Raw genomic sequence first — 26276 nt, 5'->3', positions numbered from 1 at the left:
TTTTGTCACGTCTCCCCATTTCCAACCCCAGTGAGTCCAAAACCTTTCCCTCGGACCTTTTCTTGGGCACCCGTTTGGCCATCTACCCGGGACCGCCGCGTGGTGGCCAACGGAGGCGCCCAAGTAAAGGTCAAATTTTGCCCCCTCGTTTTTTCCCTGTTCACAAGTCACTTAATTTTTCACCTGTTCCCACACGTTGTTCCACGGCTCCACTTAAGTCACGTCCAGTCAAACCTGCCCCCAAGCCACCATGTTCTGTACCAGCCATTTTTCCTAGTTCACCTTCCCGAGACCTGGTGCACTCTTCCACTCCCGTACCCTCTACTCCCGAACCTCAATGGCGGCAGGCTGAGGAAGCGACTGCAGGCCCCGTTCCTGCTCCTCGGCAGCTGCGGCAGGCTCCCGTTCCTGCTCCTCGGCAGCTGCGGCAGGCTCCCGTTCCTGCTCCTCGGCAGCTGCGGCAGGCTCCCGCTCCTGCTCCTCGGCAGCTGCGCCAGGTTTCCGCTCCGGCGGCGCTCGTCCAGCGGCCGCCACCCGTCCTCGCTCCGGCGGCTCTCGTCCAGCGGCCGCCACCCGTCCTCGCTCCGGCGGCGCTCGTCCAGCTGCCGCCACCCGTCCTCGCTCCGGCGGCTCTCGTCCAGCGGCCGCCACCCGTCCTCGCTCCGGCGGCGCTCGCCCAGCGGCCGTCACCCGTCCTCGCTCTGGCGGCATTCGTCCAGCGGCCGCCACCCAACCCTATTGCCTGGCCCCTGCATTACCATTGGCTTCGGCACCGTGGCCGTCCACCTGAATGGCCCTGTAAAGACCCTGGTGCTTGGCGTCCTGGACGACCTCCTGAACCGCTCAGCCAAGCACCTCACCCTGGGTGGCCTGGATGGCCACCAGACTGACCTGAGGGGTGGACTCTGTACCCTCCTCCAGGCCCCCTTCCGCCCACCCTGGGTTGGTGACTTTTTGGTTGTTGTTTGGGGAACGTCTGGGATCCGTTCCTTTAGAGGGGGGGTACTGTCATGGTCTGTGTTTTGGTTTGGGTTGTGTTTAGTTTTGTTCCATGTTTTCCTGTGTTCCATGTTTGTCGTGTGCTCATTAAGTTGTTGTGTCCACCTGTTCTCGTCTGCTTTGTGTCAACCAATCAGCTCTCTCCAGCCACTCATGTCTTGTCCAGGTGTTCCTCGTTGTCTCGTCTATCTGTTTGTATTTAGTTCCCTGGTTTCTTTCAGTTCTTGTCGGTTCATTGTCGTTGTCACATGTCTCTGCCATGTCATAGTCGTCAGTTGTCTTTATCATTGTGGTATGTTATTGTCAGGTGTCATTCTCCCTTTCTATTCCACGTCTTACTCACAGGTCATAGTTTGTTTCCAGTTTTAGATATTCAAGTGTTTCTTTGTTACTTTGATTTGATTGGTATCTGTTGTGGGACTTTGTTTAGTTTTCCCTTTTTGAAGATTAAATATTATTTTGAGACTCCCGCACTCCTGCCTTGCCTCCCTGCTTCCCTGCAATTGGGTCCACCATGTTCTTGCCTTGCGTTACTCGCCCTCGCCCTAACCACGTTCGTGACAAGTTTCAAGATCACCTTTCACCAGAATCTTTTTTTTCTACTGTTTTATGCATAACATACCATAATTTCTCATGTATAATGTACATTTCCCCCCCCCCCAAAATTGTCAAAAGTGAAGCGTGCGCATTATACATAGTTATAAGGGGGGAAAGGGGGGGGGGGGGAGTTCACATTTTATAAATGTATGCCGCCATCTAGAGGTTATGCAAAAGCAGTACACTTTCATTCCAATATGACACTGCCAACTAGAGGTTATGAAATAGGTGTACACTTTCATTCTAGTATGCCACCGCCACCTAGAGGTTATGAAAAAGGTGTACATTTTCATTCTAATGTGCTACCGCCACCTAGAGGTTAAGAAAAAGGTTTAGCCTACAATACTGCATATATGTACAGTTGTTCTCATAAGTCTACTAACTCATGGAGAATTTGGGAATTATTGCTTTTTTTTTTTAAAATACGACTAATGACTGAACAACAATCACCATTAATTTCTTTATGGTTATGTTTTGTTTAATGGTAATTGCTTTTCTGAAATGCTTGACAGTTTAATTTGAATCCCATTAAAATAAAATGTAATTTGTTTCACCTGGTCCTTCATGTTTTTTTTAAAGAATTGTACACATCGTGCGAATTCTGCCTGGGTAATCAAACACATGAGCACAACTGTGTTTTCTCATTTACTAAATAAAAGTAGGGCTGTGAATTTCAAAATAAGAGCAAGTAAATAAAATTGTATTACACGCTCACATAAAGGGCTTAATTTCAGAACAATTATTTGAAAAAACTTCATGTTATGATCATATGGGTAGAAGCAAAATCATGCATTGTAAAAATGCATTGTAAAAATTATCTTGAAATGCGTTATACATAGGGAGAAGGGTTTTCCAGAATTTTGAGGTCAACTTTGGGGGTGCGTATTATACATGAGTGTGCATTATACACGAGAAATTACGGTAGTGCAAAATGAGTAAGTGACATAGTTTAAGTTTGACATCTATCCTGTTTGTCGATTGAATGCAAAAGGCAATAAACGGCATAAGGCTTGCAAAACGGGTGGATTTGAAAACACTGACAGTGTGACTTTGACTGAGTTTTGTCAATTAATATTCAAGTACCTGCCCACTTCGTGGTTGGTACCCACCCACTCAACTCAGCTGAATGACAACTCGACATTTCCGTGTCTCAGCCGCTGTCAAGCCATACAAATACAGTATATAAAGTATAAATATGTTGTGTTTTACAACAATACTTAACTATAATCATAATTTATGATGTAACAGTCGAATGAAACAGCGAAGCTTGCATTCATTGTTGCCAGTGATGATCATCGCAGCAGGTTCAATTCAAATGAATGGGAGTGGATGACATGCAAAACCCCAGACTATCCCCATTTCTTTTAGTTTTCACCCACGTCCCCTTTCAGCTCATCTGCCATGCTTCACAAGGATAGCAACAGGGATAGAAACGGATGCATGTGCACTGACGAGCAGCTCTATATCATATCAATGTTGCACAATATGAAGGGAATCTAACTAATTGCCCTTGGAACAGCGCTTTTTCATCACCAAATCCCGCCCGCATGTCTTGGTGTGACGTCAGTGGCAGAAGTGGAGACCAAATTCACTGCATAGCTGGTGTGGAAAAAGGAATGTACTATAATGTGAAGTGGCCGTAATCATAATCATATTTTATATATTGTCACTGTCGGGCGGAATCCCACCACCTCCAAAATGACAACTTTTCATGGAAAAAAAACTAAACAAACAAACAAAAAAACGATACCTTGCTTGAGTTTTCAAACATTGTTCAAGTTGGTATTATACCTTATATTGCTACAATAGCCCGTTGCTCTCTCACATGAACACAATAGTTAGCATCGCAACGCTGAACCTGTTATTTTTGTCTTATGAGGAGACTAGAAGCACATTTAATGAGTGTGAATTAGTTATGTATGAATTGATTTGATTTATGATACATTACTTCTCAAAGATCTCTTTCTCAGTCACAATGTCCAAATGTGTGAAAGGTGCATCCAACAGGTACAAGTCTGCATCTTTGTAGACTGCCCTGTACACACACACACACACACACACACACGCAAACACACACGCACAAACAATAACACATATTACAAAAAGATAGTATTTGTCATGTCAGAAAATAAATGGACAAGTTGGGCATTTGCAGGAGGAAATGAGCTTCATTGACGGTGACGGGGCTTTAAACTCAACCCACAGAGGACACTTTTTGCAATAAATAAAACACATAAATAATGCAGAACAATGTGAGACTTGCAAGACACACACACACACACCTATACACACACCCCACGCGCGCACGCACACATTTGATGGGGTCCATAAAACACTAGTAAGACTTCAGAGAGAATTAGATTGGATACCATAAAACACTTTTAGTGAACACGTTTCCTGTAAGTGAAAGCCTCAATTTATCGCGACGGATATCTTCTCGACGGATATTTTCCCGACCCATTTTGACCAACAGGTCAAATTCCGTGATACAGAGAGGCCACCTGTTGTGAATTTTGACTTTCAACTCCTTACAGGAGAAAAAACGGGAAAATGGGCAAAGAGTACCGAAACTCATTCAACTTCCCGACTGACTTTCCTCTCCAGAAGCCCTGACCTTACCAGGGAGACTGAGGAGTGTAAGTCCCCCTGTAGTTGGAACACACCCTCCGGTCCCCCTTCTTAAAAAGGGGAATCACCACCCCGGTCTGCCAATCCAGAGGCACGGTACCCGATGTCCATGTGATGTTGCAGAGGCGTGTCAGCCAGGACAGCCCTACAACATCCAGAGCTTTTAGGAACTCCGGCCGGATCTCATCCACCCGCCCCCCAGGCCCTGCCACCGAGGAGCTTTTTAACCACCTCGGTGACCTCAACCGCAGAGATAGGAGAGCCCACCTCAGAGTCCCCAGAATCTGCTTCCTCAAAGGAAGGCGTGTCGGTTGAACCGAGAAAGTCTTTGAAGTATTTGGCCTACCGACTCACAACGTCCCGAGTTGAGGTCATCAGCACCCCGTCTCCAGTATACACATTTTTGACGGTACAGTGCTTAGCCCTCTTGAGATGTTGGACGATGGACCAGAATTTGTCAGAAGTTGGCCTCCATGACCTCACTGAACTCAGAGGCAGTTTTAACTTGTATGACAAAACGTTTTTTTTGTTTGTTTTCTTTTTTAAACTGCAAACTTCAGCTTTAAGAAAGATAACAGGAAGAAAGTATGAGACAGGAAGTACCTGGCCAAGCCAAGGCGGGCCCTCTGACCGCCGCTGAGGGTGACGCCTCCTTCGCCGAGCAACGTCTTGTCCTTGTCGGGCAACAATGCAAAGTCCTACACGGGCACAGCACATCATCACGATATCAACGTTTGATAATGAAATCATGAAATCACTGTGCTAAGCTACAGAGTACTCAGTGTTACATTTTCTCTGAAAAAAATTTGTTCAAAATTTATCAGTGCGTTGTGATAGTGCTGGAATGAAAACAATACTTCAGTGCACGAAACCACCTCAAACACTAAAATGAATCAGTGTTTATGGAAAAGTAAAGCACAACAACACGTGACAACAATGTGTGAAATTCCCATAGTGACTTTTTAATATGTTGAGTGGCGCTCATTAAAAATATATATCAAGGGTAAGATGGAATTCCAATCAAAGTTGGAAAAGGCCAGTTTGATTTAAAAAGTGTATACATTTACAGAGAATTTTTTTTTTCTTTTACAAAATAAACTGTTTAAGAATGGGCATTTCTTTGTATGGCATTCAAAATATCCCCCCACCAGCCCACCCCAAAAACAAACAAACAAACGAAAAAACAAGTAACAAAACTGTGCCTCTATCGTCTGTAAACAAGTTTGTTTAGATTTTTTTTCACAGGTGTGTGCACAGAAGGGGTGCATCAGTCGTATTTTAATTGTCTTGAATCAGGCTTTTTGATGTCATGTCATAGTTAACACTCCTATCATATTGCAAGTCAAACCGACATGTTTTTCATGTTTAAAATTTCAAAAATAAATAAAACTTCTTGTTTTTTTTGTTTTTTTTAATGTAAACCATTTTTAGGTAGTTTTCTTTATTTTTAATATTGTTTTTAAATTACTAAACAGACAGCTGGGCACACTTACTCGCTGAAATTCTTTTTCTGTTTTTGGTGTTTAAGGAAACAAGGTGGGTTAATGGTACACTCAGGTACAGTATATATATACAGTTATACTTAGATTTAGTTTTTAACCAACTATTATTCATTCTCACAAGCCTACACAGATCACCAGGAAGCACAGTTGGGATGGACACAAGTGGTATAGACATAGAAATTGTGATCATGGTTAAAACTTCCTACCTTTTTGGAGCGGGACGTCCGGCCTCCTGACGGCAGCGCATGAGGGACCAAGTTAACAGCAGATTTAACAGCTAGTAATCAAACTCGTCTCATATAAACAAGCAATATAAAGCAGCTGTGCAGGGAGGCTTTTTGGACTTTACAGTGGGGGAGACCACCCCCCACTGCTGGTCTGTCTGCTGCTTTCGGGGGGCAACAATGGGCAGGAATTACAGTCAGTCGGTCGGCTCCGCTCGGACCAAGCAGTTGCAGCTACTGCCTGGCGTGGTTGCTGTGGAAACGCCTTTTTCTTTATCCCCCAACCTAATTTGGAACACCTTTAGGTGAAAACTATTTCAAGCTTCTATGACAAGGATCACAAACAGAAAAGTGGAAGGAAGAGGTGGGGCCTTCACCTTATGAAACATGCTTAAACCGCTTCAATAGGTCAGTGGTTCTGAAACTTTAAATACAAAAAATTCTTTGCTCTCCACAGTGGTGTGCAGAGGGAGGGCGGACGGTGGGATTTTGGGGCATCAACGCCCCCTTCTACAGTTTCCGCGGCAACCGTTGTTAAGAGGCGGCCTACAACATTCACCCGCAGGGCTCATATACTGTAGATGACCATTCACACTCATATTCACACCTATGGACAATTTAGAATCTTCAGTGAACCAAATATGCATGTTTTTCGGATTGAGGGAGGAACTGTGAAAACTCACACAATCAAGGGGAGAACATGCAAACCTCACGCAGGAAGGCCAGAACCCGGATTCGAAAACCACACCCTCAGAACTGTGAGGGAGATGTGCTAATCACTTGTTTACTGTGTCAATATTTAAAAGAAAGAGAAAAACTGTCCAAGTCTAAGCTTGGCGTTACCGGTGCCAAAGCAAAAAGTTACTAGTATTACTGTAGTGTCGTATCACATTTTTTAAACATGAAATTTTTAGCATTCAACACAAAAAAAAAGTTAAAAAACTGTGTCATATCTTGTAATGTTCAAATTTATTTGCAATTTTATTCATTGTTCATCATCACATATTTTTTATTTTTAAAAAAAATCTATTAAAAAGTGTGCTACCTTGTCACTTTCAACTAGTTCTCATAACTCGGCTGCTTCAAACAAAAAGGCCTGCTTCCTGTTTATTTCTGATGTCGATCAGTCAAACTGGTGAGAGGGGAGATTTTTTTTTCCAACTTTCAGAGAATCCTCAAATGGTCATACCGAATACCATCATTGTAGTTTGGCAGAGTACAAGCGACTTCTCCCAAAATGACTGCTGAAATTTTGTCTACCCCTGTCTAATACAACCCGAGTATGGAAGATATTGATGGCTGTAAAGTTGAGTCATCGCTTTCTACATTGAGTCATCATTTTCTACATCAACACACACCGACATCACCTGTCACACATGTTTTGTCTGCGTTTGTCTTGTTTTTTGTCACTTTGACACCGTCCTGAAGGAACAAGATGGCCGCCGCTAGTCACAGAGCCATGTGGACAGTGCACACTGTGTCTGTTTGCTGTGGCAACAGCATGTGATTGGGAGCAAAACACCTTAAAGTGCACTCAGCGCCACAAGTTACCATTGTGGCGTGGCCATGAAACGCTGCTCCGCTCTGCTCACAACCATAACAAACATCTCTGTACCAATTACATAACTTTATTTTAAAACTAAAACAACTAAAACCAAGATAAACATTCCAAAAAAGTGGGTAAAATACACAATGCTAAGATAGAGAAATTAATCAAACATTAATGAACTGAGATGAAACACTATCATTGCATGTTTAAATAATAATAAATACAAATATAATTTAGTCATATTAAATAGTAAAATTCTGTGAAATAAAAAAGGCCAGAAATGTGATAGTTCACTTATTTTTCTGCTTGTCAAAATATATTTTTAAAAATAAAATCAACAAATACAATCTTTAATTGTATTGTTTATTTTTGCAATACGTCACAAAATGTCTCAAAATTACATTCTCTCTGCCTGTCAAATAATTATCACAGTATTTCATATAATAAAGATGAATAAATAAAACTAAAGGAAAATATTTAAAAAATAGATATTATTTACTTTTCTGCCTCCCTAATGATACATTTGTAAATAAAAAACACAGACAAAAATACAATAAAGTAAAATTCATATCAAAATTCCACAAAACTCAATAAGGCAAAACATTATTTATTATTTTTCTGTCTGTCAAAATCTATACTTTTTCAAACTGAAAAAGACAAATACAAATATGATAAGATAAAGTGAAAGAATTGCAAAATGTCATCAAATAAAAATTACATATTTAATTTAAAATCCCTCCAGAAAATATAGAGATAAAAGAATTTATATTTCACTTTTTTTTCTGTCAAAATCTTTTTGGGATTTAAAAAAAGAATACACTAAATAATTAAAGCCATATTAGATATTTCACTCCTTTTTCTGCCTTTCAAAACAAATGTGTGAATGTTGTAAAATATTAAAGCCAAACAAATACAAATGAAATAAAGTTTTACTGAATAGCAAAATTTGCCAAATGAAATAGTCTGCAGATTTCTCTGCTTGTAAAAATACATAATGTATATTGTCAAACTGAAAAATAAATACGAATTAAAAAAAAGTTAAATTAAGTATAAAAAATCCCAAAAATAAACAAAGCCACAAACTGGATTTCACTTATAAGTGGATTTTACTGTTGTTGTTTTTTTCTGGATTATATATTTCAATGTAGATAACCCAGTATGTATATCACAGTTGGTGAGAGCGACTGTAATAGAACACTGTGACTACAACCAAACAACACTATCACCAAAATACATCACTCCAATAATTGTAAAGTGACTTCCTGAATGTAACCCATTGATTAAGGTCGTATTTATGGACATCATTGAAGTGACTAAAGCGGACACAGCTAGTTGTGTCTCCTGTGTTGTCCCGTTCATTATGGAGGAGAAACCAGCTCACATTACATCCCAGTGACAGAATTGCACATTTCCATGGCAACAGAGTGGACCTTATTCCACTGAGGGGGTCTTCACTCAACACTCAGGCTTATGAGAGTTTGTGTGTGTGTGAGAGAAACAGAAACACGTAGCGCGAGCGAACCGCCTCTGTTATGGCTCTGTTACTACATCCGAAGCCCCCCAAAAATTGTCAAGTCAAAAAAAAAAAAGGCAGTAAGACCCTCTTTTCACACAGAGATTCCGCAAAATGTGCAGAAGAACCGGAATTTATGCGCCTTTGCTTTTTAACACAGAAGTCAGCAAAGCAGGATATTACCACAACTATGTGCACTTTCACACAGCAACACGCAGTCTCTCAGTCAGATGGGTGTCGGGACGGTGGGGTGCCAAACTTCACACCCCTATCTTGCCATTTTGGAATACCCTTACTCACAGGCATTCTCTTGCCTCAGAAAAATACTCCGGTAACTACCTCAAAAGCCAGAAACCTGCCAGGTCGACTTGGCTCCCCCATTCCTTGTCTGTAGCCTCTTTCACATGCAGATTGGCATTTACCCATCTTTGGTTCAGTGTCAAACTTCAAACTCCTTTACAGCATTACAGAATACCCTTTCACTCAGACAGCATATCGCCTCTGATACAAGCACAGAAGTCGGAATATTTCCCGGTCAACTTCGTCATCACATTTCATGTCCATGGAATTTATACGGAACAGTGAAAAACAGAGAAAGCGTAGGAATCCGGCTTATACAGGCAGTAGACTGTCACTCTGGCTTTCGCCTTTGGTTGGGTGTGAAACTTCACACCGCTTACACACAGTAGTTATCCTGCTTCTGTTATAGCTCTGACACTACCTGCCTGTTCTGTCTGGCTGTCGTTTAAACAGAAATTTCCTGGTGAAAGAATGTACGCACCTCCTCCAGCTGGCAGGCCTTGATAATGGAGGTGTATCGGTACTCGTCGTAGGTAAGGCCAAACAGGATGTTGTCGCGGATGGTGCCGGGCATGATCCAGGAGGTCTGCGAGGAGAAGGACACCCGGCCGCTGTGCCGGATTTTACCCTCGGACGGCATCAGCTCTCCCAGGATCAACATGAGGAGCGAACTCTGCAGGAAAGAAAATGTGTTCTAAGTGGTCCTCTGAAGAAGTCATTTTGAAAAGTAGGGATAGTGGTACATGTTTTGCTAGTCAAAGTTGGCTGTGACAAGTTTTGCTCTGACCAACCAATCAGAGGACAGAAAAATACTGACGTCATTGAGGGCCAGCTAACTGGCCATGTGAAGTTGAATTTGGAATGAGATTGGTTCAAGAAACTGTCCCGTTGCTAATATAGTTTAACTACAACGGCCAATATGATTGATTCTGAATTCCCTGGACAGATTAGATTGACATGGCAGCACATAGAGGCTGAAATCTGATTGGACCAAAAAAGATGACAACCGCATACAGTACTGAAAATAGGAAATTGCAGGTCCCGAGGCGAAAACAGTTGAGAATCACTGCTATAGAGGGTGGCGGCATCACGGTGGGCAGGAAGTCTCACCTTTCCGGAGCCCGTGGATCCGGCCACCGCCAACATCTTTCCCTTCTCCAGGTACAGGCTGATGTTCTTCAGCACGGGTGTCACGTAAAGGTTGGTGAAAAAGAGCCCGCCGTTGGCATGACCGTTCGCTTTGTTCTCCTGCTTAATCTTCTCAAAGAGCTCGACGATGCCCTACAGACACACAAGGGATGCACGCACACATACGTTTCATTTCTAGGTACACTATCTAATAAGAACAATTTTGTGGATAGTGATAATAATGCTGGGCAGCACGGTATGCAAGTGTTTAGCACGTCTGCCTCACAGTTCTGAGGCTCTGCGCTCGAATCTGGGCTACGGCATTTCTGTCTGAAGTCAGCTTTTCATGCTTGCAGGAGTTTTTCACCTGCATTCCAAAAACATGTGTGTGAGATTTATCGAAAACTAAAGTGTCCATTGGTGTGAATGTGAGTGTCAATGCTTGTTTGCCTATTTGTGCCCCGACAAGGACTGGCAACCAGTCCATTGTCTGCCTCTATGTGCCCTGCCTCTGGCTGGCAACCAGTCCACTAGTAGACTTTTATTTCTCTGAGAGACAGTTTGTATGCCGCACACAGTGCTACTGTTTTGGTTAGCAACATAGTTTAAGTGGGTTCAGCATCTTTCATGTCTGTGTGTGAAGAGAAGTGTCTATCAAAATTATTATTTGTTTTATTCATCTGTTTTTATTATTATTTGAAGCAGGCGCCTTTTTTTTATTATTTATGAGAGGTATTTCTTTTTTGTAATATTTGAGGGAGGCGTTTATTTCTTATATTATTTGAGGGAGGTGTTTATTTTTTATATTTGAGGGAGTCATTTATTTGTATTACTATTAGTGGGAGACATCTTTTTTTATTGTTTTGAGGAAGGTGTTTATTTTTTAATGATTATTTGAGAGAAACTGTGATATTTTATGTTTGAGAGAGAGGCATTGATTTTTTATAATATTTGAGAGTGGTGTCTACGTATATCATATTATTTGAAGTAGGCAAATATTGTTTTATTATTTGAAGGAGGCGGTGATTTTTTTATTATTATTTGAGAGGGTCATCTATATTCTCTCATTTGAGGGAGGCGTTTATATAATTTTTTTTAGTTTTTTTGTTTTTTTGCTTGAGGGAGGCGTTTATTTTTTTTTTTTTTAGAAATGAATGACGGCCGCGACTGTCTCACCTCGTCCCAGGAAGCAGAGACATTGATGAGTTCTAGCTCGGTGGTGGTCAGGTTGTACTCCAGAACGCGGTACTCCTCCTTCATCAAGAAATCCTTTTTCAGGCCCAAAAAAAACACACTCACTGAGGAAGGCATTTTTTAACAACTTTCGACTGGACAAGCGCGTGACTGGCCCACCTCGATCTTGTTGACCAGCGCCATCGTGTCATACCACATCTGGATGGAGCCGGGCAGCTGGCGGGTGAGCGTCATCCGGAGCACCATGCAGTACGACGCGGTGGTGAAGATGCGTCGCAGGATGATGCCTTTGCCGAGGGCGTGTGGCACAATGGCCGACACGATCACCAGGATGGCGGAGAAGAAGTAGGCGGCGCTGTAGAAGTAGCGCAGAGAGCCTATCTTCCTCGTCAGCGTCACTTCATCCCTGAAGACGGAGGAGGAGGATGTGTAATAAACATGTAATTTCATATAGTTTGATGATAATTATAGTTAATTATGGATAAAATAACAATACACAATTTTACATGCTCTTAATTATGGTGTTATTAGGACACTTCTGTTGGCATTATTTCTTGTTGTGATAATTTAAGACAATCAACGGGGAATTTTAGGAGGTAGTTTTGTTATTCTGAGATTTTTTTTAATGAGAAAGCCACATAAAAATGCTACTTTGGCCTGATTAAGTTGGTATAATGTCTCGTATTTTTCAGAGGAAAATTACATTAAAAACGAATAAAATAAACCAAAGAAATATGCATATTTATACACCACACACATTTGCAGTTGGGATCTTACTTTTATTACTGGTACATGGAAACGTACTGATTTCACATTATTTTACATGACGCTAATGATGGTGTCATAAGGACACTTCTGTTGAGCTTTTATCTTGTTGTTATGGTATTGGATGATTGATGAGGCACTAATAATCAATCAAGACTATTAATGCACACGAGAGGGAATTCCACCAGTTTCTAAAATTTGGATTTTAAAACAACACATTCAGAAATTATCATAAAATGTGGTAACTTTTTACAGTGTAAATTCAAGTGGACTGGTTAAGTTGATTTTACTTCCTGTTATTGTTTTAATTAAGCATTATTTTTGTTTTGAATACAAAATCAAATCAAATCAAAATTAAAATATGCATGGTCAGGCACAATACACATTTCTAGATTATACGGTAAATCTTACATTTACCATGTGGAAATACGGTAACATTTCCTTTGTTGGTGATTGTAAAATATCATAAAAACGTGTACAAAATACAAAAGGAAACTCATCCTATTAATGTTGTGATGTGCTTGAGGTGTCATTGTGAACAAATGAAATCTTTGTGTATTTGCGGTTTGCTTTCTTACTGTCTGATGTTTTTGATGATAGTCTCCATCACCTCCTCCCAGCCGTATGCTTTCACCGAGTGGATGTTTTCCACGATCTCCGAGGTGAGCGCCAGGCGGCGGTTGATCATCCCCGCTCGCTTCACCCTTTTTATATTGACCAATTACAGCACGCTTGTTAAAATGAACCGTTGTATACAGGGTGCATCTCAACAAATTGGATCTGGTCTACATGAATACTACAGTGCTACAGTTTTCTTAATCATCCATCCATCCATTCATTTTCTGAGGAGCTTCTCCTCACTAGGGTCGCGGGCGTGCTGGAGCCTATCCCAGCTATCATCGGGCAGGAGGCGGGGTACACCCTGAACTGGTTGCCAGCCAATCGCAGGGAACATATAAGAAAACAACCAGTCGCACTCACATTTACACCTACGGGCAATTTAGAGTTGTCAATTAACCTAGCATGCATGTTTTTGGGATGTGGGAGGAAACCGGAGTGCCCGGGGAAAACCCACGCAGGCACGGGGAGAACACGCAAACTCCACACAGGCGGGGCCGGGGATTGAACCCCGGTCCTCAGAACTGTGAGGCAGACGCTCTAACCAGTTGGTCACCATGCCGCTGGGAGAAATGTATTTGATATAAATATAAATTAAATTAAAAGCTTGGTCATGGATCAAATTAAACTCGTAAATCAAGGTACCACTGTATATGAGTTAGAATTTTCAATTACTACTGAACAACTACTGAAAGAAAAAACATATCTCTACCATATTCTCAATCTGTATGTTGAGATGCACCAGTTTTTCAATTATAACAAAGGCATTTTATTCCAGGGCAACCATAACCATAATGTCCTCTGAAGTTAATCTTTTCACAAGGACCATAAAAGCAGGACGTTTCTGAAGAGCAAACACACAATAAAACAGTATAATGTGATCTGATGTGTTTTTTGTTTTTGTTCCCCACCGGTGAGGTCCCATCTTCTGCGCGAGGCAGGCTTGGACGATGCCGAGCAGCGTGAGAGATGCCAGCGCACAGAAACCGTTTACCTCGATCAGTTCCCAGATTAAACCCACGCACAGGATGCACTGCAGGGGCGTGATCCACACAAAGTGCGCCAGGCCCAAGCTCTACCAATACACACATAGAGGAAGAGCATTATTACCTCCACCAGTGTACTGTAGTTACAATAGCTTGTTTGAGTTCATATATTAACCTAAAACGTGGTTTACATATTAAAGATGTCAGGCGACATACAGTACAGTATGTAAGAGTGAAAAAAAATAAACACAAAAAAACTAATAAATAAATATATAAGTGTCAATGAAAAATGCTGTGTAATCGCGTATTCCTCTTCCTAGAAGTGTCCGGTGCAGTATTGGTGTGAAAAAATAAAAATATTCCTGGTCTTTCCCACAGTTTGTAGCTGCCCCACATCCCTCAAACAGCCACATTGGAGGCAGGCGCTAATTGTGCGTCAGCGAGTTTCAGAGTGCTTCCACATTCAACGTGTCCTCGAGACCTCGCTGCCTTCAACCCTGCAGCTATGTTGTTGCATCATCGGCCACTGTTGGTTGTCACCTCCCGGAAACACAATTGCTACGCCATTGTTTACTGTCAAACTTCTATTGTGCTCCAATAGACCAAGCCCACCTATCCCCTCCTTAGGTACCGTCGCTAAGCATGACAAAGTTATCTATTAGAGTACCCCTCCATCCCTGGCAAACTTGGCTTGGTAGTGCCTGATGGAAACATTTGAAATTTCAGCCCCCAAAGCCAGTTTCATATAGTAAAATGGAATTTGGTAGTTACGTCTATAATGAGCAAAAGCACAAAACAATCTCAAGAAGCCATATCCAAAAAGACACAGGAAGTCTGCCACATTTTAGAGTCAGTTTCAGGGATCCTTCAAAGACAAACTTGTTAGCTTTGTAACTCTCTGTTATGCTTTGAAAATTTAGCCCCCAAAGCTAGTTTCACTTAGCAATAAAACATTTGGTTGACATGTCTATCAAGAGCAGGGACACAAAAAAGACTAGAGAAGCTATGCCCAAAAAGACACATGACATGTGCCATTTTAGTTTGAAGTGGCCATTTCAGGCCCATTTTAACTTAAAGGATTTTTTTTTTAATTTGGCGCCCAAAGCTAGTGTCACTTAGCAACATGAAATTTGAAAGGCATGTCTATCCAAAATAGTCTCAAAAGGCCATGTCTGAAAACAAGACGTTCCCCGTTTGGGTTTACAGCATTAAGTACCTGACATCAAATGACTATGCAGAAGAGTGCATAGCTTCATTAATTAATTAGATAGTAAATTGGTCCTCTCAGACCAGGCACAATGTGATAACGGCATAGCTTTATCCATTTATCTGTATTAGTTTTTTGGTTTTAGGAACAAAATTTGCCTTCAACCGTTCTGGACAACACTGTGTTCTATGCTTCAGTGTGAATGTATTTTGTGTCTTTACATTCGCGCACTCACCTCGTCCAGCTTGTTGAGGTGGGCTGACATCAGACTGACCAGCTGACCCGTGCTAATTTTATCCAAGACCCGGCTGGACAGCTTTAGAGTCTGCACAAAATGAAAGACAAGAAAAGGTTCAAGTTAAGACAACCTCCCAAACCCCTCGCAGACTAGCCAGACTTTGTAGGAACATTGGGTCAGGCGTGATGAATGCGGTGGTGACTAATTGCTGCATGTGAACTAACAATACAAAGTGTTTGTAATCTAATCGGCTGGGTTGTCTTGTTCTGATGAGTCACATTTTATCATGGGAAAACCATAACATTTCAAAGACACATTGGGTACATGGTGGTACGTGTGTGTGTGTGTTTTTTTAATTCAACCCCCAAAGCCAGTTTCATTAGCATCACAAAAATTGGTAGGCATGTCTATCATGAATAGACCACAAAAAAGTCTCACAAGCCATGCTTGAAAACACACAGCAAGTTTGCCATTTTGGTGCGAAGCGTCCCTTTTCAGCTAATTTCCAGGGTTCCTCAGAGATGATCTTGGTAGCGCCCAATAGAATTGTTTTGTTTTTCCCAAACCCCAAAGCTAGTTTCATATAGCTACATGAAATTCGGTATTCATGTCCATGATTCTTGCTCAAATCTGTACCAAACTTTCAAATTGTCTAATGTAACAAATCATAAAGTTGAGATATTGCAAGCATTTTTCATTACCAAAACCCCTTTTAAAGTAACTTGAACAAAGGCTGATCAAACTATTATGCTTGACTTCTGATTACAAAAGGAGTTATTAATCAACAAATTGTTTATATATATATATATATATATATATCCATCCATCCATCCATTTTCTGAGCCGCTTCTCCTCACTAGGGTCGCGGGCGTGCTGGAGCCTATCCCAGCTATCTTCGGGCGGGAGGCGGGGTACACCCTGAACCGGTTGCCAGCCAATCGCAAGGCACATAGAAACAAACAACCATTCGCACTCACATTCACACCTACGGGCAATTTAGAATCTTCAATCAACCTCCCATGCATGTTTTTGGGATGTGGGAGGAAACCCACCCAGGCACGGGGCGAACATGCAAACTCTATACAGGCAGGGCCGGGATTTGAACCCCGGTCCCCAGAACTGTGAAGCAGATGTGCTAACCAGTCGGTCACCGTGCCGGCTGTATATGCATGTATGTGTGTGTGTGTGTGTGTGTGTGTGTGTGTGTGTGTGTGTGTGTGTGTGTGTGTGTGTGTGTGTGTGTGTGTGTGTGTGTGTGTGTGTGTGTGTGTGTGAGTGTGTGTGTGTGTGTGTGTGTGTGTGTGTATATATATATATATACATGCATATAAAGCCGGCACGGTGACCGACTGGTTAGCACATCTGCTTCACAGATCATCAGCTTCACATATATATACATACATATATATATACACACACACACACACACATATATATATATACCCATATACAGTGGGTACGGAAAGTATACAGACCCCCTGAAAACTTTCACTCTTTTTTATATTGCAGCCATTTGCTAAAATCATTTAAGTTTGTTTTTTTCCACATTTATGTACACACAGCAACCCATATTGACAGAAAAAAAACTGAATTGTTGAAATTGAAACAGATGGATGACGCTATACTGAAAATCTTTTACACCATAGCTGAGAAGTTTGATGACATGCCATAAAAAACAGGAAATTCTCATCACTCCACAAGGTCAGATCTTGACCAAACTTCTCGTCTGTGATGGCGTCTGCCCTTCTGCCAGAAATGGATAGACGCAGTAACTCTTACCTCTGTGTACTTTGTATACTTTATATTGACTACTCCATCCAGCGGACAAACCAATTTTGGCTTCCCCCAATTTGAGGCTTGTTTTGGTACAGATGTTGATGTAAAATGGCCTCCAGCAAGCACTCGGTCCTCACCTTCTTGTAGATCAGGCTGAAAAGGGCGATGCGGATCTGCATGCCCAGGTGATGCAGGCCAAAGATGGCCGGCTGCAGCAGCAGGAAGCGCGCGGTGAAGAGTAGGCAGAGGCCCAGTGCCAGGAAGTATCCCTGACTGCGCTCCGGTGCGTGGAAGGGGTCAAAGGAGGCAATGATGCGCCCTAGAAGCTGAGGCTGCACCGTCTTGGAGGCCTCCTTTGAGAAGAGAGCAGATAGTAAGAAGAGAACAAATGGATTCAAGCGCCACTCATCATCAAATCCTCCTCGACACAATGGTGCCACATGTTTGACATTTTTATTACGTTGTGTTGGTCATTATGTACGGGCCAGGTTGGCTGAACTTCATGCTTAATCAGGAAACATTTAGGAACCTTTGGAAGGTGTCAAAGGTTTCTTCCAATAATGTTCATCTCCTGGTATTCATAGATCATAATATGGACATTTTTAAAAATGGTTTCCCAACCTTTTTTTCAGCCATGGCACATATTTTACATTGCACGTCACTTTCACATTGCACGTCTGTCTGTCTGTCTGTCTATCTATCTATCTATCTATCTATCTATCTATCTATCTATCTATCTATCTATCTATCTATCTATCTATCTATCTATCTTCAAACAAATAAAGAAGATAACTGACCCCAAAGTAGAGGAGGACCCCAAAGAAGGCAAAGGGGCAGACGAAGCATCGTGCTAATGCTCGGATCAGCCTAGGTTTGTTCTTGGCCGAGGCCACTTCTCTGTCCCATTCTCTGCACGGACAACAGAACAACAACATGTGATCACACAGTTTTACCAGCAGAGTTCAGGATAATTACATTACAACATGACCAGTTAACATTTTAATCAGACAAGAAACCATTTTCTTGACTTAAGAAGATGTATGCACTGATTCGTGTCTTTCATAAAGAAATCTGCAAGGAAAGTTACAGAGACCCATCCCAAACCTACACACAATATGTGAAAATAGAATATAATAAAAAATAAACATAAAAGTTTTTTAACCCCTCACACACACTTTAAACGCATTCAATCCTATTAAAGTGCACTCAAATGTATTAAAACACACCTTTTAAACACATTGTAAACGTATTTGAAAACAAAAATGCAAATACTGTATGTTGTATTGTCTGTGTTAGACACATGCATGTGCCTCTAAGAGGCGGGGCCTGATTGGGTGACATCAGCAAGTCTGTATGTGTGACTGGGCGTGAGGTGTGGCTGCCAGCAGCTCCTCATGAGTGTGCTGTGAGAGCGTTCGCGTGTTTTATTGTTCTCCAGATGTTAAAAAAAAAAATAGCTGAAAAGTGCTTCGGCAAATTGTGGCTCTCCTTTCCCACGTGAGGGCATTACAGTAAGTACGTATACTACAAAAACCCATTAAAAAACGATTGCATAATAGAAGCGCGAAATAGCTGGGGTTCGACTGATGAACCTCAATATATCCATCCATTTTTTTGTACCGCTTTATCCTCACAAGGGTCGCGGGCGTGCTGGAGCCTCTCCCAGCTATCCTCTCCCACACAGGCGGGGCCAGGGATTGAACCCGGGTCCTCAGAACTGTGAGGCTGACGCTCTAACCAGTCGGCCACTGTGCGCCCACTCAATATATGATATACTTTCTTCCAAATACAAACAAACTGAGGAAAATTGGAAACAGCAGAAAGTGTGTGGAACTAGAGAATGTACAAAACACTCTTTTTCCTGACTCCTCTAAATTTGCCACAACTTAAAAAAAAATGTTTTTTTAAACTCGACATTTATTAGTGTTAGCTGCGTTGTCCTTGTTACCTCACACTTGTATTAGCTTCCCACAAGCAGTGACAGCAGGGGGGAAAAAAAGTCAAAGAAGCATCTTTGTTCTGTGGGGCTCATTTAGAAGGCGACTGACGTGCTGAGTGACACCATGAAAAGACGAATGAAGGACGTCGGCGTGGACAACAAGAGCGATTAAAAGAAGGAGGACAAAAGTGTTTGGACAGATTTATTCTGCCAAGAAGAAGGATGACCACAGTGGAGCACTGCAAAAGTGCAACAATGTGCAGTTGGAGCTAAATGTGCCAAACCTGGCGGGTTAAGTCTCGCAAGAATACCGCTCAGTGAGCATCTCGAGGAGGAAATCCACATTTGGAAGTGTGTCATGATAATCAGAGAAACACAGGTGGAGCTTACTACAACACAACTGCCCAGATACACTCCAACATCTTGCATATAGTCTTTCAACAATGCGATTTTTTTGCCACAAAAAACTGTATATTTTGGCTCAAAGGTGCATATACTGTAGTTGACCCAAAACATTTTTGATTTTCTACCCCAAAATGATCTACTTGGGCAAAAAATGGTAGTGTATTGTTCTGACATTAAAACACAATATTTGCTCCAAATAGGCTATACTGGGCTATGAAAAGTGTATGTTTTTCCTCAAAAACAATATTTGCTTAGGAAAAGTCTAGATTAGGCCACGTTTTTGTTTAAAATGCTGTATGGTGCTAAAAAAATGATAGCTGTTTGCTTAAACAGGGTAGGTTTGTAAGTGCAATCATGTGCCATTTTTTCAGACACAGAAACATTGTACTGAGCCTTAAACACTATATGTTACCATTAAGATGATATATGTATAAGTCCACATAAAAAAAAAAAAAAAGATTTAGTTTCCCTGTTTGCTGAACATGCGGCATTTGATGACCAAAAGGCTACATTTGACCACAGTAACATTGTATAATGCATTAAAAGGCTATATGCTGGCATTAAAACTATATACGAGTATCTTTGTTTTCAACAGCCTAGTTGTCGATGTAAATACAGTGTTACACCATTAAAACACAACACCCTATTTTTGCTCATGAAAAGGCTACATTTATCTATTAGAGTTATATTTTTACCTCAAAAACACTCAGCCTGTCTTGGAAAGGGCTATATTAGTCTGCAAAACATTATATTTCACCTTAAAAGGGAAGTTTCCCCAAGTAATGTTGTCATTAACACACTACAGTTTGATCACAAAATGTTACAGATTAGACCAAAGTAACGTTGTATTCTGCCTTAAAAAGCCTATACTATATGTTACCATTAAAACTATATTTCTTTGGTTAAACAGGGATGTCTCCAATTTAAATGCAATATTATGCAATTAAAACACTATATTTGCTCACAAAAAGTTTATGTTAGACCACAGAAAACATTGTAAGTTAAAAGACAAAGCTGATGTATAGTAAGTGTCAATGTGATGCGATGAAAATGCTACATTTATTAACAGGGCTATACTAGGCCCTGAAAATAATGTTTCGCATCAAAAACAGACCTACAATATATACTGTATATAAGGTGAAATTAACATTATAATTAGCATTAAAAGACTATACTGTATGTTTTAAAGGTTTTTTTGCAGGCTAGTTACCAATGTAACTAAGTACAACGTTATGCCATTATATAAACATTATATTTGCTGACAAAAAGACTATGTTTGACAAACTATGCATATATTATATTTTGCCATGACAAACATCAGTGGCAGCAGTCTTCGCAGAAGCATTAGCAGCAGCGATCACTGCAAACAAACTCCACATTTTCTTGACTTTTCATTTCCTGTCGGTGTCTTACTTTGTTGTCCCTGCCTTCCAGCTCTTTCATCGAGTGTTTTTCTCGACCCCAGCGAGTGATGTGCAGCTTTTAAGGGAAGATAAAGTTCACGTTCCCAGAAGCCTTTTTACTGTCTTGCTGGCCCAAAATAATGAAGCCAATCACTCACTGGCGTACTTTTTTTTTTAAAAGGTCGACTTTTTTAGCGCCTACTGTCAGGGAGTCAAGGACACACTGTGGCGCTGACTGATTAGTTACGTGTTTTATGGCCAGTTTCATCAAATTCTGCCACCATGCTTCGCCCACATGCAATGATGAAAACTCATGGGGTTGTCCATTTGTCTAGTATACTATATCTTATATACAGTATCTTCAAATTTGGTAGCAATCACACAAAATCTGTAGGCGTTCCTATCTAAAAGACCCCTGGAAGTGGCCCAAAAGACCTTAAAACAGCCGCTGCAAACCAAAATGGCAGACTTCCTGTGTTTTTTCAGGAATTACTTCGCAGGACTTTTTCAGAATCAGAATCAGAATCATCTTTATTTGCCAAGTATGTCCAAAACACACAAGGAATTTGTTTTTTGTGGGTCTATTCATGATAGAGATGGCTATCACAATTCATGTCGCTAAGTGAAACTGGCTTCAAGAGCTGAATTTTCAAAACATTCATTCCTGGGGGGGGAAGGACAGGTTCACCTTTAAACAATCTCTGGAAATGAACCCTAAAATGATGACTTGAAATGAAAATGTCAGACTGCCTGTGTCTTTTCCAATATGGGTTCTTGAGACTTTTTTGTGCGTCTACTCATGATATTGAATACAATTTTTAAAACATCCCCGGAGGTACTCCCGAAATGATTAGTTTGTCTTTGAAGCATCCCGAGAAATAACCCCTAAAATGGCCCCTTCTAACCAAAATGGCAGACGTCTTGTGCCTTTTCTGGCATGGCTTTTTGAGAATTTATTGAGGGTATACTGATGATAGCCATATCTACCAAATTCCATGTTGGAAAGTGAAATTGGCTTCTGGGACTGACTTTTCAAAATATCCCCAAAAAGAGCTTTTTCGTTTAAAGGGGAGAGTCATTCCAGGGCAAAGTTGTACAAAAGATTTGTTCCAATTGCTTCCAAATTCAAAGCATGTACGTTAGACATAAGAGTGACGCGATATAGCCATTAATTTCCATTGTTTTGCCATTGCTTGCAACATGGCAGCAAAGTGCGATGATTAGCCATTCGTTCAGTACTGCACCCCAGAATATTTGGGAAATTCAGCCCCCAAAACGAGTTTCAATTAGCAACATGAAATTTGGTATGCATGTCTCTATCAAGGCTATATCCATAAAAATGTCTCAAGAAGTCAAACCTGAAAAGATACAGGAAGTCTACCATTTTTGATTGAACTGGCCATTTTAGAGCTAGCTAGATAGCTAATAGAAAGCACTCACACTAGATGGCTGATGGGAAATGGTGAAAAGTTTGAATTTTCGTCACTTTGCGGCCAGAGCCATAAAATGGGAAACTCTAGTAAGTCATCTCCAAAAGGTCAGATCCTCATCAAACACTTTGTGTGCGTATTATTTTGGAGGGGAGTTTACAGGGGAACAAGGGGGTGTGTCATCTCTGTTGTGATGTTGTGAGGCTTAAAAATGTTAATTACAGAATTAGAAAGCATTAAAGGCATATAGAACATGAAAAAGACAAAAACAGTTGTGTTTGTTTGGCACACACGGCTTCAGTTTACATCCGAGCACGTTTAAATGCCAGCCCGTATTTGAAGTGGGCACTGAGGGAAGCAGGCAAGACGTCCTGCCACTGTAAGCAGATGAAAGAAAGGGCACACGTCGGGACAACAATACAAACACCAAAAGACACGTTGGGCTTAAAGTTGAGGCAGAAAAAATGAAGGATGCTCTACTTTTGGGTTCAAATTAGAGCACAAGTGTGGATATACAGTAATTGTCAACTAGGCTGAAGGGTGTCCTCAAACCTTTCGAGCCGCTCGGAGAGGTTCCCGGCAAGATCGTATGAAGGAGCTTTATAAACATCAGTGAGGTCCAACTTCTTCTTGAAGCCCTTCCTGAGCAGCGGAGACGTCCACCTGAGCAAAAACACAAAACGTTGTCAAAAAAAAAAAGTCGTTAATGATGCAACAAAAACTAAAACAAGTTAAAATATTCAACAAAAAAATACACCTTGAAAGTTGCACGAAACATCAGCAAGAATCACTTTATGTGGGCTTTTTTATGTCTCTTTGGTCTTTTTTTTTGTGCATTCTATTTATTACAAAAGAAGGAGCAGCCTCAACTAGGACTGTAAAAAGCCTCCTGCTATAGTGTGGGTCAAATTGATCTGTACAAATCTAGATTTTTTTTTATAGGTACAATACACTATTTTTTTTTTTTTTACGTCTTCTGCTGGCCGTATTTCTGTCCTTTTCTTTTTATTTTATGATATATTTGTTTGGATTATGTTTGCCTTAAACATGCCAAGGGTCAACTGACATAAAAAGCAAGATTTTTATGTATTTTTTTTTTTTTTACAGAAATCTTAGAATAAAACTTCAGTGGGCCTTACTTTTGTTAATTCCATCTTATTTTATACATTTAAAAAAAATCGCATTGAACATGCAGCTGGTCCCATTGGCCCATAAAACAAACATGAGGGTCAAAAGAAAAATATAAACAGGAAGTGATGTCACATTCACAACAGTAAGACACCAGTCAACGCATGCACTGTCACCTGCTATTACCGCTAAAACAGACTACCAGGGGTAGCTAACAGTGGTTAACCGTTTTTGTTTTGCACTTGTACAGCAGTTAAGCAAGTTAAAACATCCACAACAAGATCAAGAGGTCTGAAAGATTCTTGCATTAATGGAGCCCTTTTTTTCCCTAAAATTGGTTAGTTCAAATGTATTTATTATTTTTATTCATTTATCTGATTCAATAATTATTCAATAGATTGTAAATAATGAAATACAAAAAAACCTGGAAAATTAAAACATTACATATACATACATATTATTGAAATGAACTCTTACATATTTTCACTTTTTATTTATTTATAAAATTAAATAAATTGTTAATAGATTTATTAAAGAATAACAAAATTGCAATAATAAAACAGTTTTATACAACATTGTAATGTAATGTAATTGCATAATTAATACATGGTAATTTATTATTGATAATAAAATTAAAAATGAGAATTAATTATGTTATTAAAATGAACTGCTTTACATCTATTTTGCATTTATATAAATAAAATATGATTTATTGTAAACAATAAAATATGCAAATATTAGTAAATACTGTATACAATATTTATTTAATTTATATTTTTTAAAACGACAATGAATAATTTCACATTTGAATACACAGTTTTGTATTGATCGATTCAACCTTTATTTATCCAGGTAAGTCTCACTAGCAACGCCGACCTGGCTGCAGACAGCAAATAAAAGCAAATACAAATACTTCATCTACAAATGGCGTGGCTCATCTGTCCTTGAGCGCCAAAGTTTGCCAACCTCTGGTTTAAACACTCTTTGACGGTGAATGCATACATTTTCTACAGCACCCCCTACCATATAATACAGTGGTGGGACGTAACGAAGTACTCTACTTATATAGATTCTTTTAGGTATCTGTACTTTACTTGAGTGTTTTTCTCACACCTTTTTACTTGAACTCCCTACTTTGAAAACCTATAGCTGTACTTTCTATAGTCCTTACTTTGTCAAAATCGGGTTGTTACTTTTTTCAACCCTGGCAGATGACATCAAATAAAATGATGTAAATAAGCTAAGTCAATTGCAGTGGACCTCATGATTGATCGATTGGGATCCTCTTTGGAAAAAACGTGGACAGCGGCAACATGGAGGAAGTTGAACCGGGAAGCATTAATGATTATTTGGAGAAGCAAGTTATTCCCCATCCATGGCCTTATTTAAGACAATTGTTTGAGGTTGACAGCTCCACGAATGATTATCGCTGAATGTGCCGTGTCTTGTGCTCGCCTAAAAACCACCAGCGTCTGGATTCGAAAAAAATAATAATCTCATTCTTATCTAAAAAAAAAAAAAAAAAAAAAACCCGCACACAATAATATTTTAGTTAGTTGTTAGCATTAGCTAATGTAGCACTTTTGTTGTTGCACTTCTCAAGCAAAGCTATGGAAACGTTGTTTTGATCGCATAAAAGTCAAACCAATGTTAGCTAGCATGAGATTGTGTTTTGATTCTCAGTATGAGTATTATGCACGTTAATAAAAGAGGTCAACTATTGAGTGTGCAGGGAAGCTTTTTTCCCCCGCATAATGCCAACTTATCAAAACGGGCATCGTATATAATAGACAGTAAAATAACAATAATAATAATAATAATTTTTGTACTTTTAAATGCATTTCTTCACAGTCTGTACCTTTTTTCCTTTTTACGACAGGAGTTGAATCGCTACTTCTACATTGAGCAGAGCACAAGTATGTGTATGCCTACGACAGTACACGAGCACTTTTGCCACCTCTGGAAAAATAAAAAGAACACGACTGGCGCGAGTACACGCACGAGAATCGTGGAACGTACCAGAAGAAGAACCTCGAGAGAAAGTTGGCATCTTCCACGGGTGACTTCTGCATCCTCAGCTGCGTCGTGTGCACCTGAGAGGAAGGCGAGCGCGCCCCCCACTTTCCTTTGTGGACCCCCACCACACGCACGCGTAGAGCGATGAGCTGCTTGCCCCCCGACCCCGAAAATCATGCACTTCCCAGCGCCCAGGACCACCAGGATAGTATCGCGGCTCGGCGTGACGATCCACCGCAAAGTGTCCGATGTGAGTGCAGCCTCCGCGGTGTGACCGACTGATTTGTCTGGTGGAGTGTGAGCGCGCGTGGAAGCGCAGGCCATCCTTTATGTGCGCGCGCACGGCACACACCATCGCGTCATCTGCAAGAGTCCAACCGCTGAACACACACGCACCTTTACATACTGTATATTGAGGTTGAACAATAGGGACTAGTTTGATAAAGTATCAGTAGTAAAAAGGTAAACGTTGTCAAATGCAGAAAGTAAAACCTAAATACTCAAGTAACACCTGAAAATTCTACTTGAGTACAGAAACAAAATATTTGTACTTTGTGACTTTGCCCCACTGAATTCATTCCCAAGTGCAAAATGCTATATGAAAAAATAAAAATTCACTTAAAAGTTCAAAATAATTTGAGAGCAGTAAAAAAAAAAAAAAAAAAGAAATTGTCGCCGTCAAAATGGATATACCATGATGTCAAGGTAAAAATCATTTTTAAAAAAATCTT

General features: G+C 40.6%; 1 protein-coding gene across 1 annotated transcript in view; it reads right to left on the bottom strand.

Moving 5' to 3' along the window:
* Positions 1-25824, bottom strand: part of cftr (CF transmembrane conductance regulator) — a 42155-nt gene extending 16331 nt beyond the window's left edge. The window contains exons 1-13 of the mRNA XM_061678062.1: positions 25549-25824; positions 22954-23064; positions 18022-18133; positions 17362-17577; positions 15446-15535; positions 13929-14092; positions 12978-13103; positions 11794-12040; positions 11617-11709; positions 10423-10593; positions 9794-9985; positions 4828-4922; positions 3545-3631 (exon numbers count right to left, since the gene is read on the bottom strand). Of these exons, the coding sequence (XP_061534046.1) occupies positions 3545-3631; positions 4828-4922; positions 9794-9985; positions 10423-10593; positions 11617-11709; positions 11794-12040; positions 12978-13103; positions 13929-14092; positions 15446-15535; positions 17362-17577; positions 18022-18133; positions 22954-23064; positions 25549-25601 (1757 nt within the window). The 5' untranslated portion in view covers positions 25602-25824. The remainder of the gene's footprint in view (positions 1-3544; positions 3632-4827; positions 4923-9793; positions 9986-10422; positions 10594-11616; positions 11710-11793; positions 12041-12977; positions 13104-13928; positions 14093-15445; positions 15536-17361; positions 17578-18021; positions 18134-22953; positions 23065-25548) is intronic.
* Between the last annotated feature and the right edge of the window lie 452 nt (positions 25825-26276).

The sequence above is a fragment of the Phycodurus eques genome, chromosome 5 (assembly GCF_024500275.1).
Source record: "Phycodurus eques isolate BA_2022a chromosome 5, UOR_Pequ_1.1, whole genome shotgun sequence".
In the NCBI taxonomy this organism is placed as follows: Eukaryota; Metazoa; Chordata; class Actinopteri; order Syngnathiformes; family Syngnathidae; genus Phycodurus; species Phycodurus eques.
This window is presented reverse-complemented; position numbering and strand designations above follow the sequence as displayed.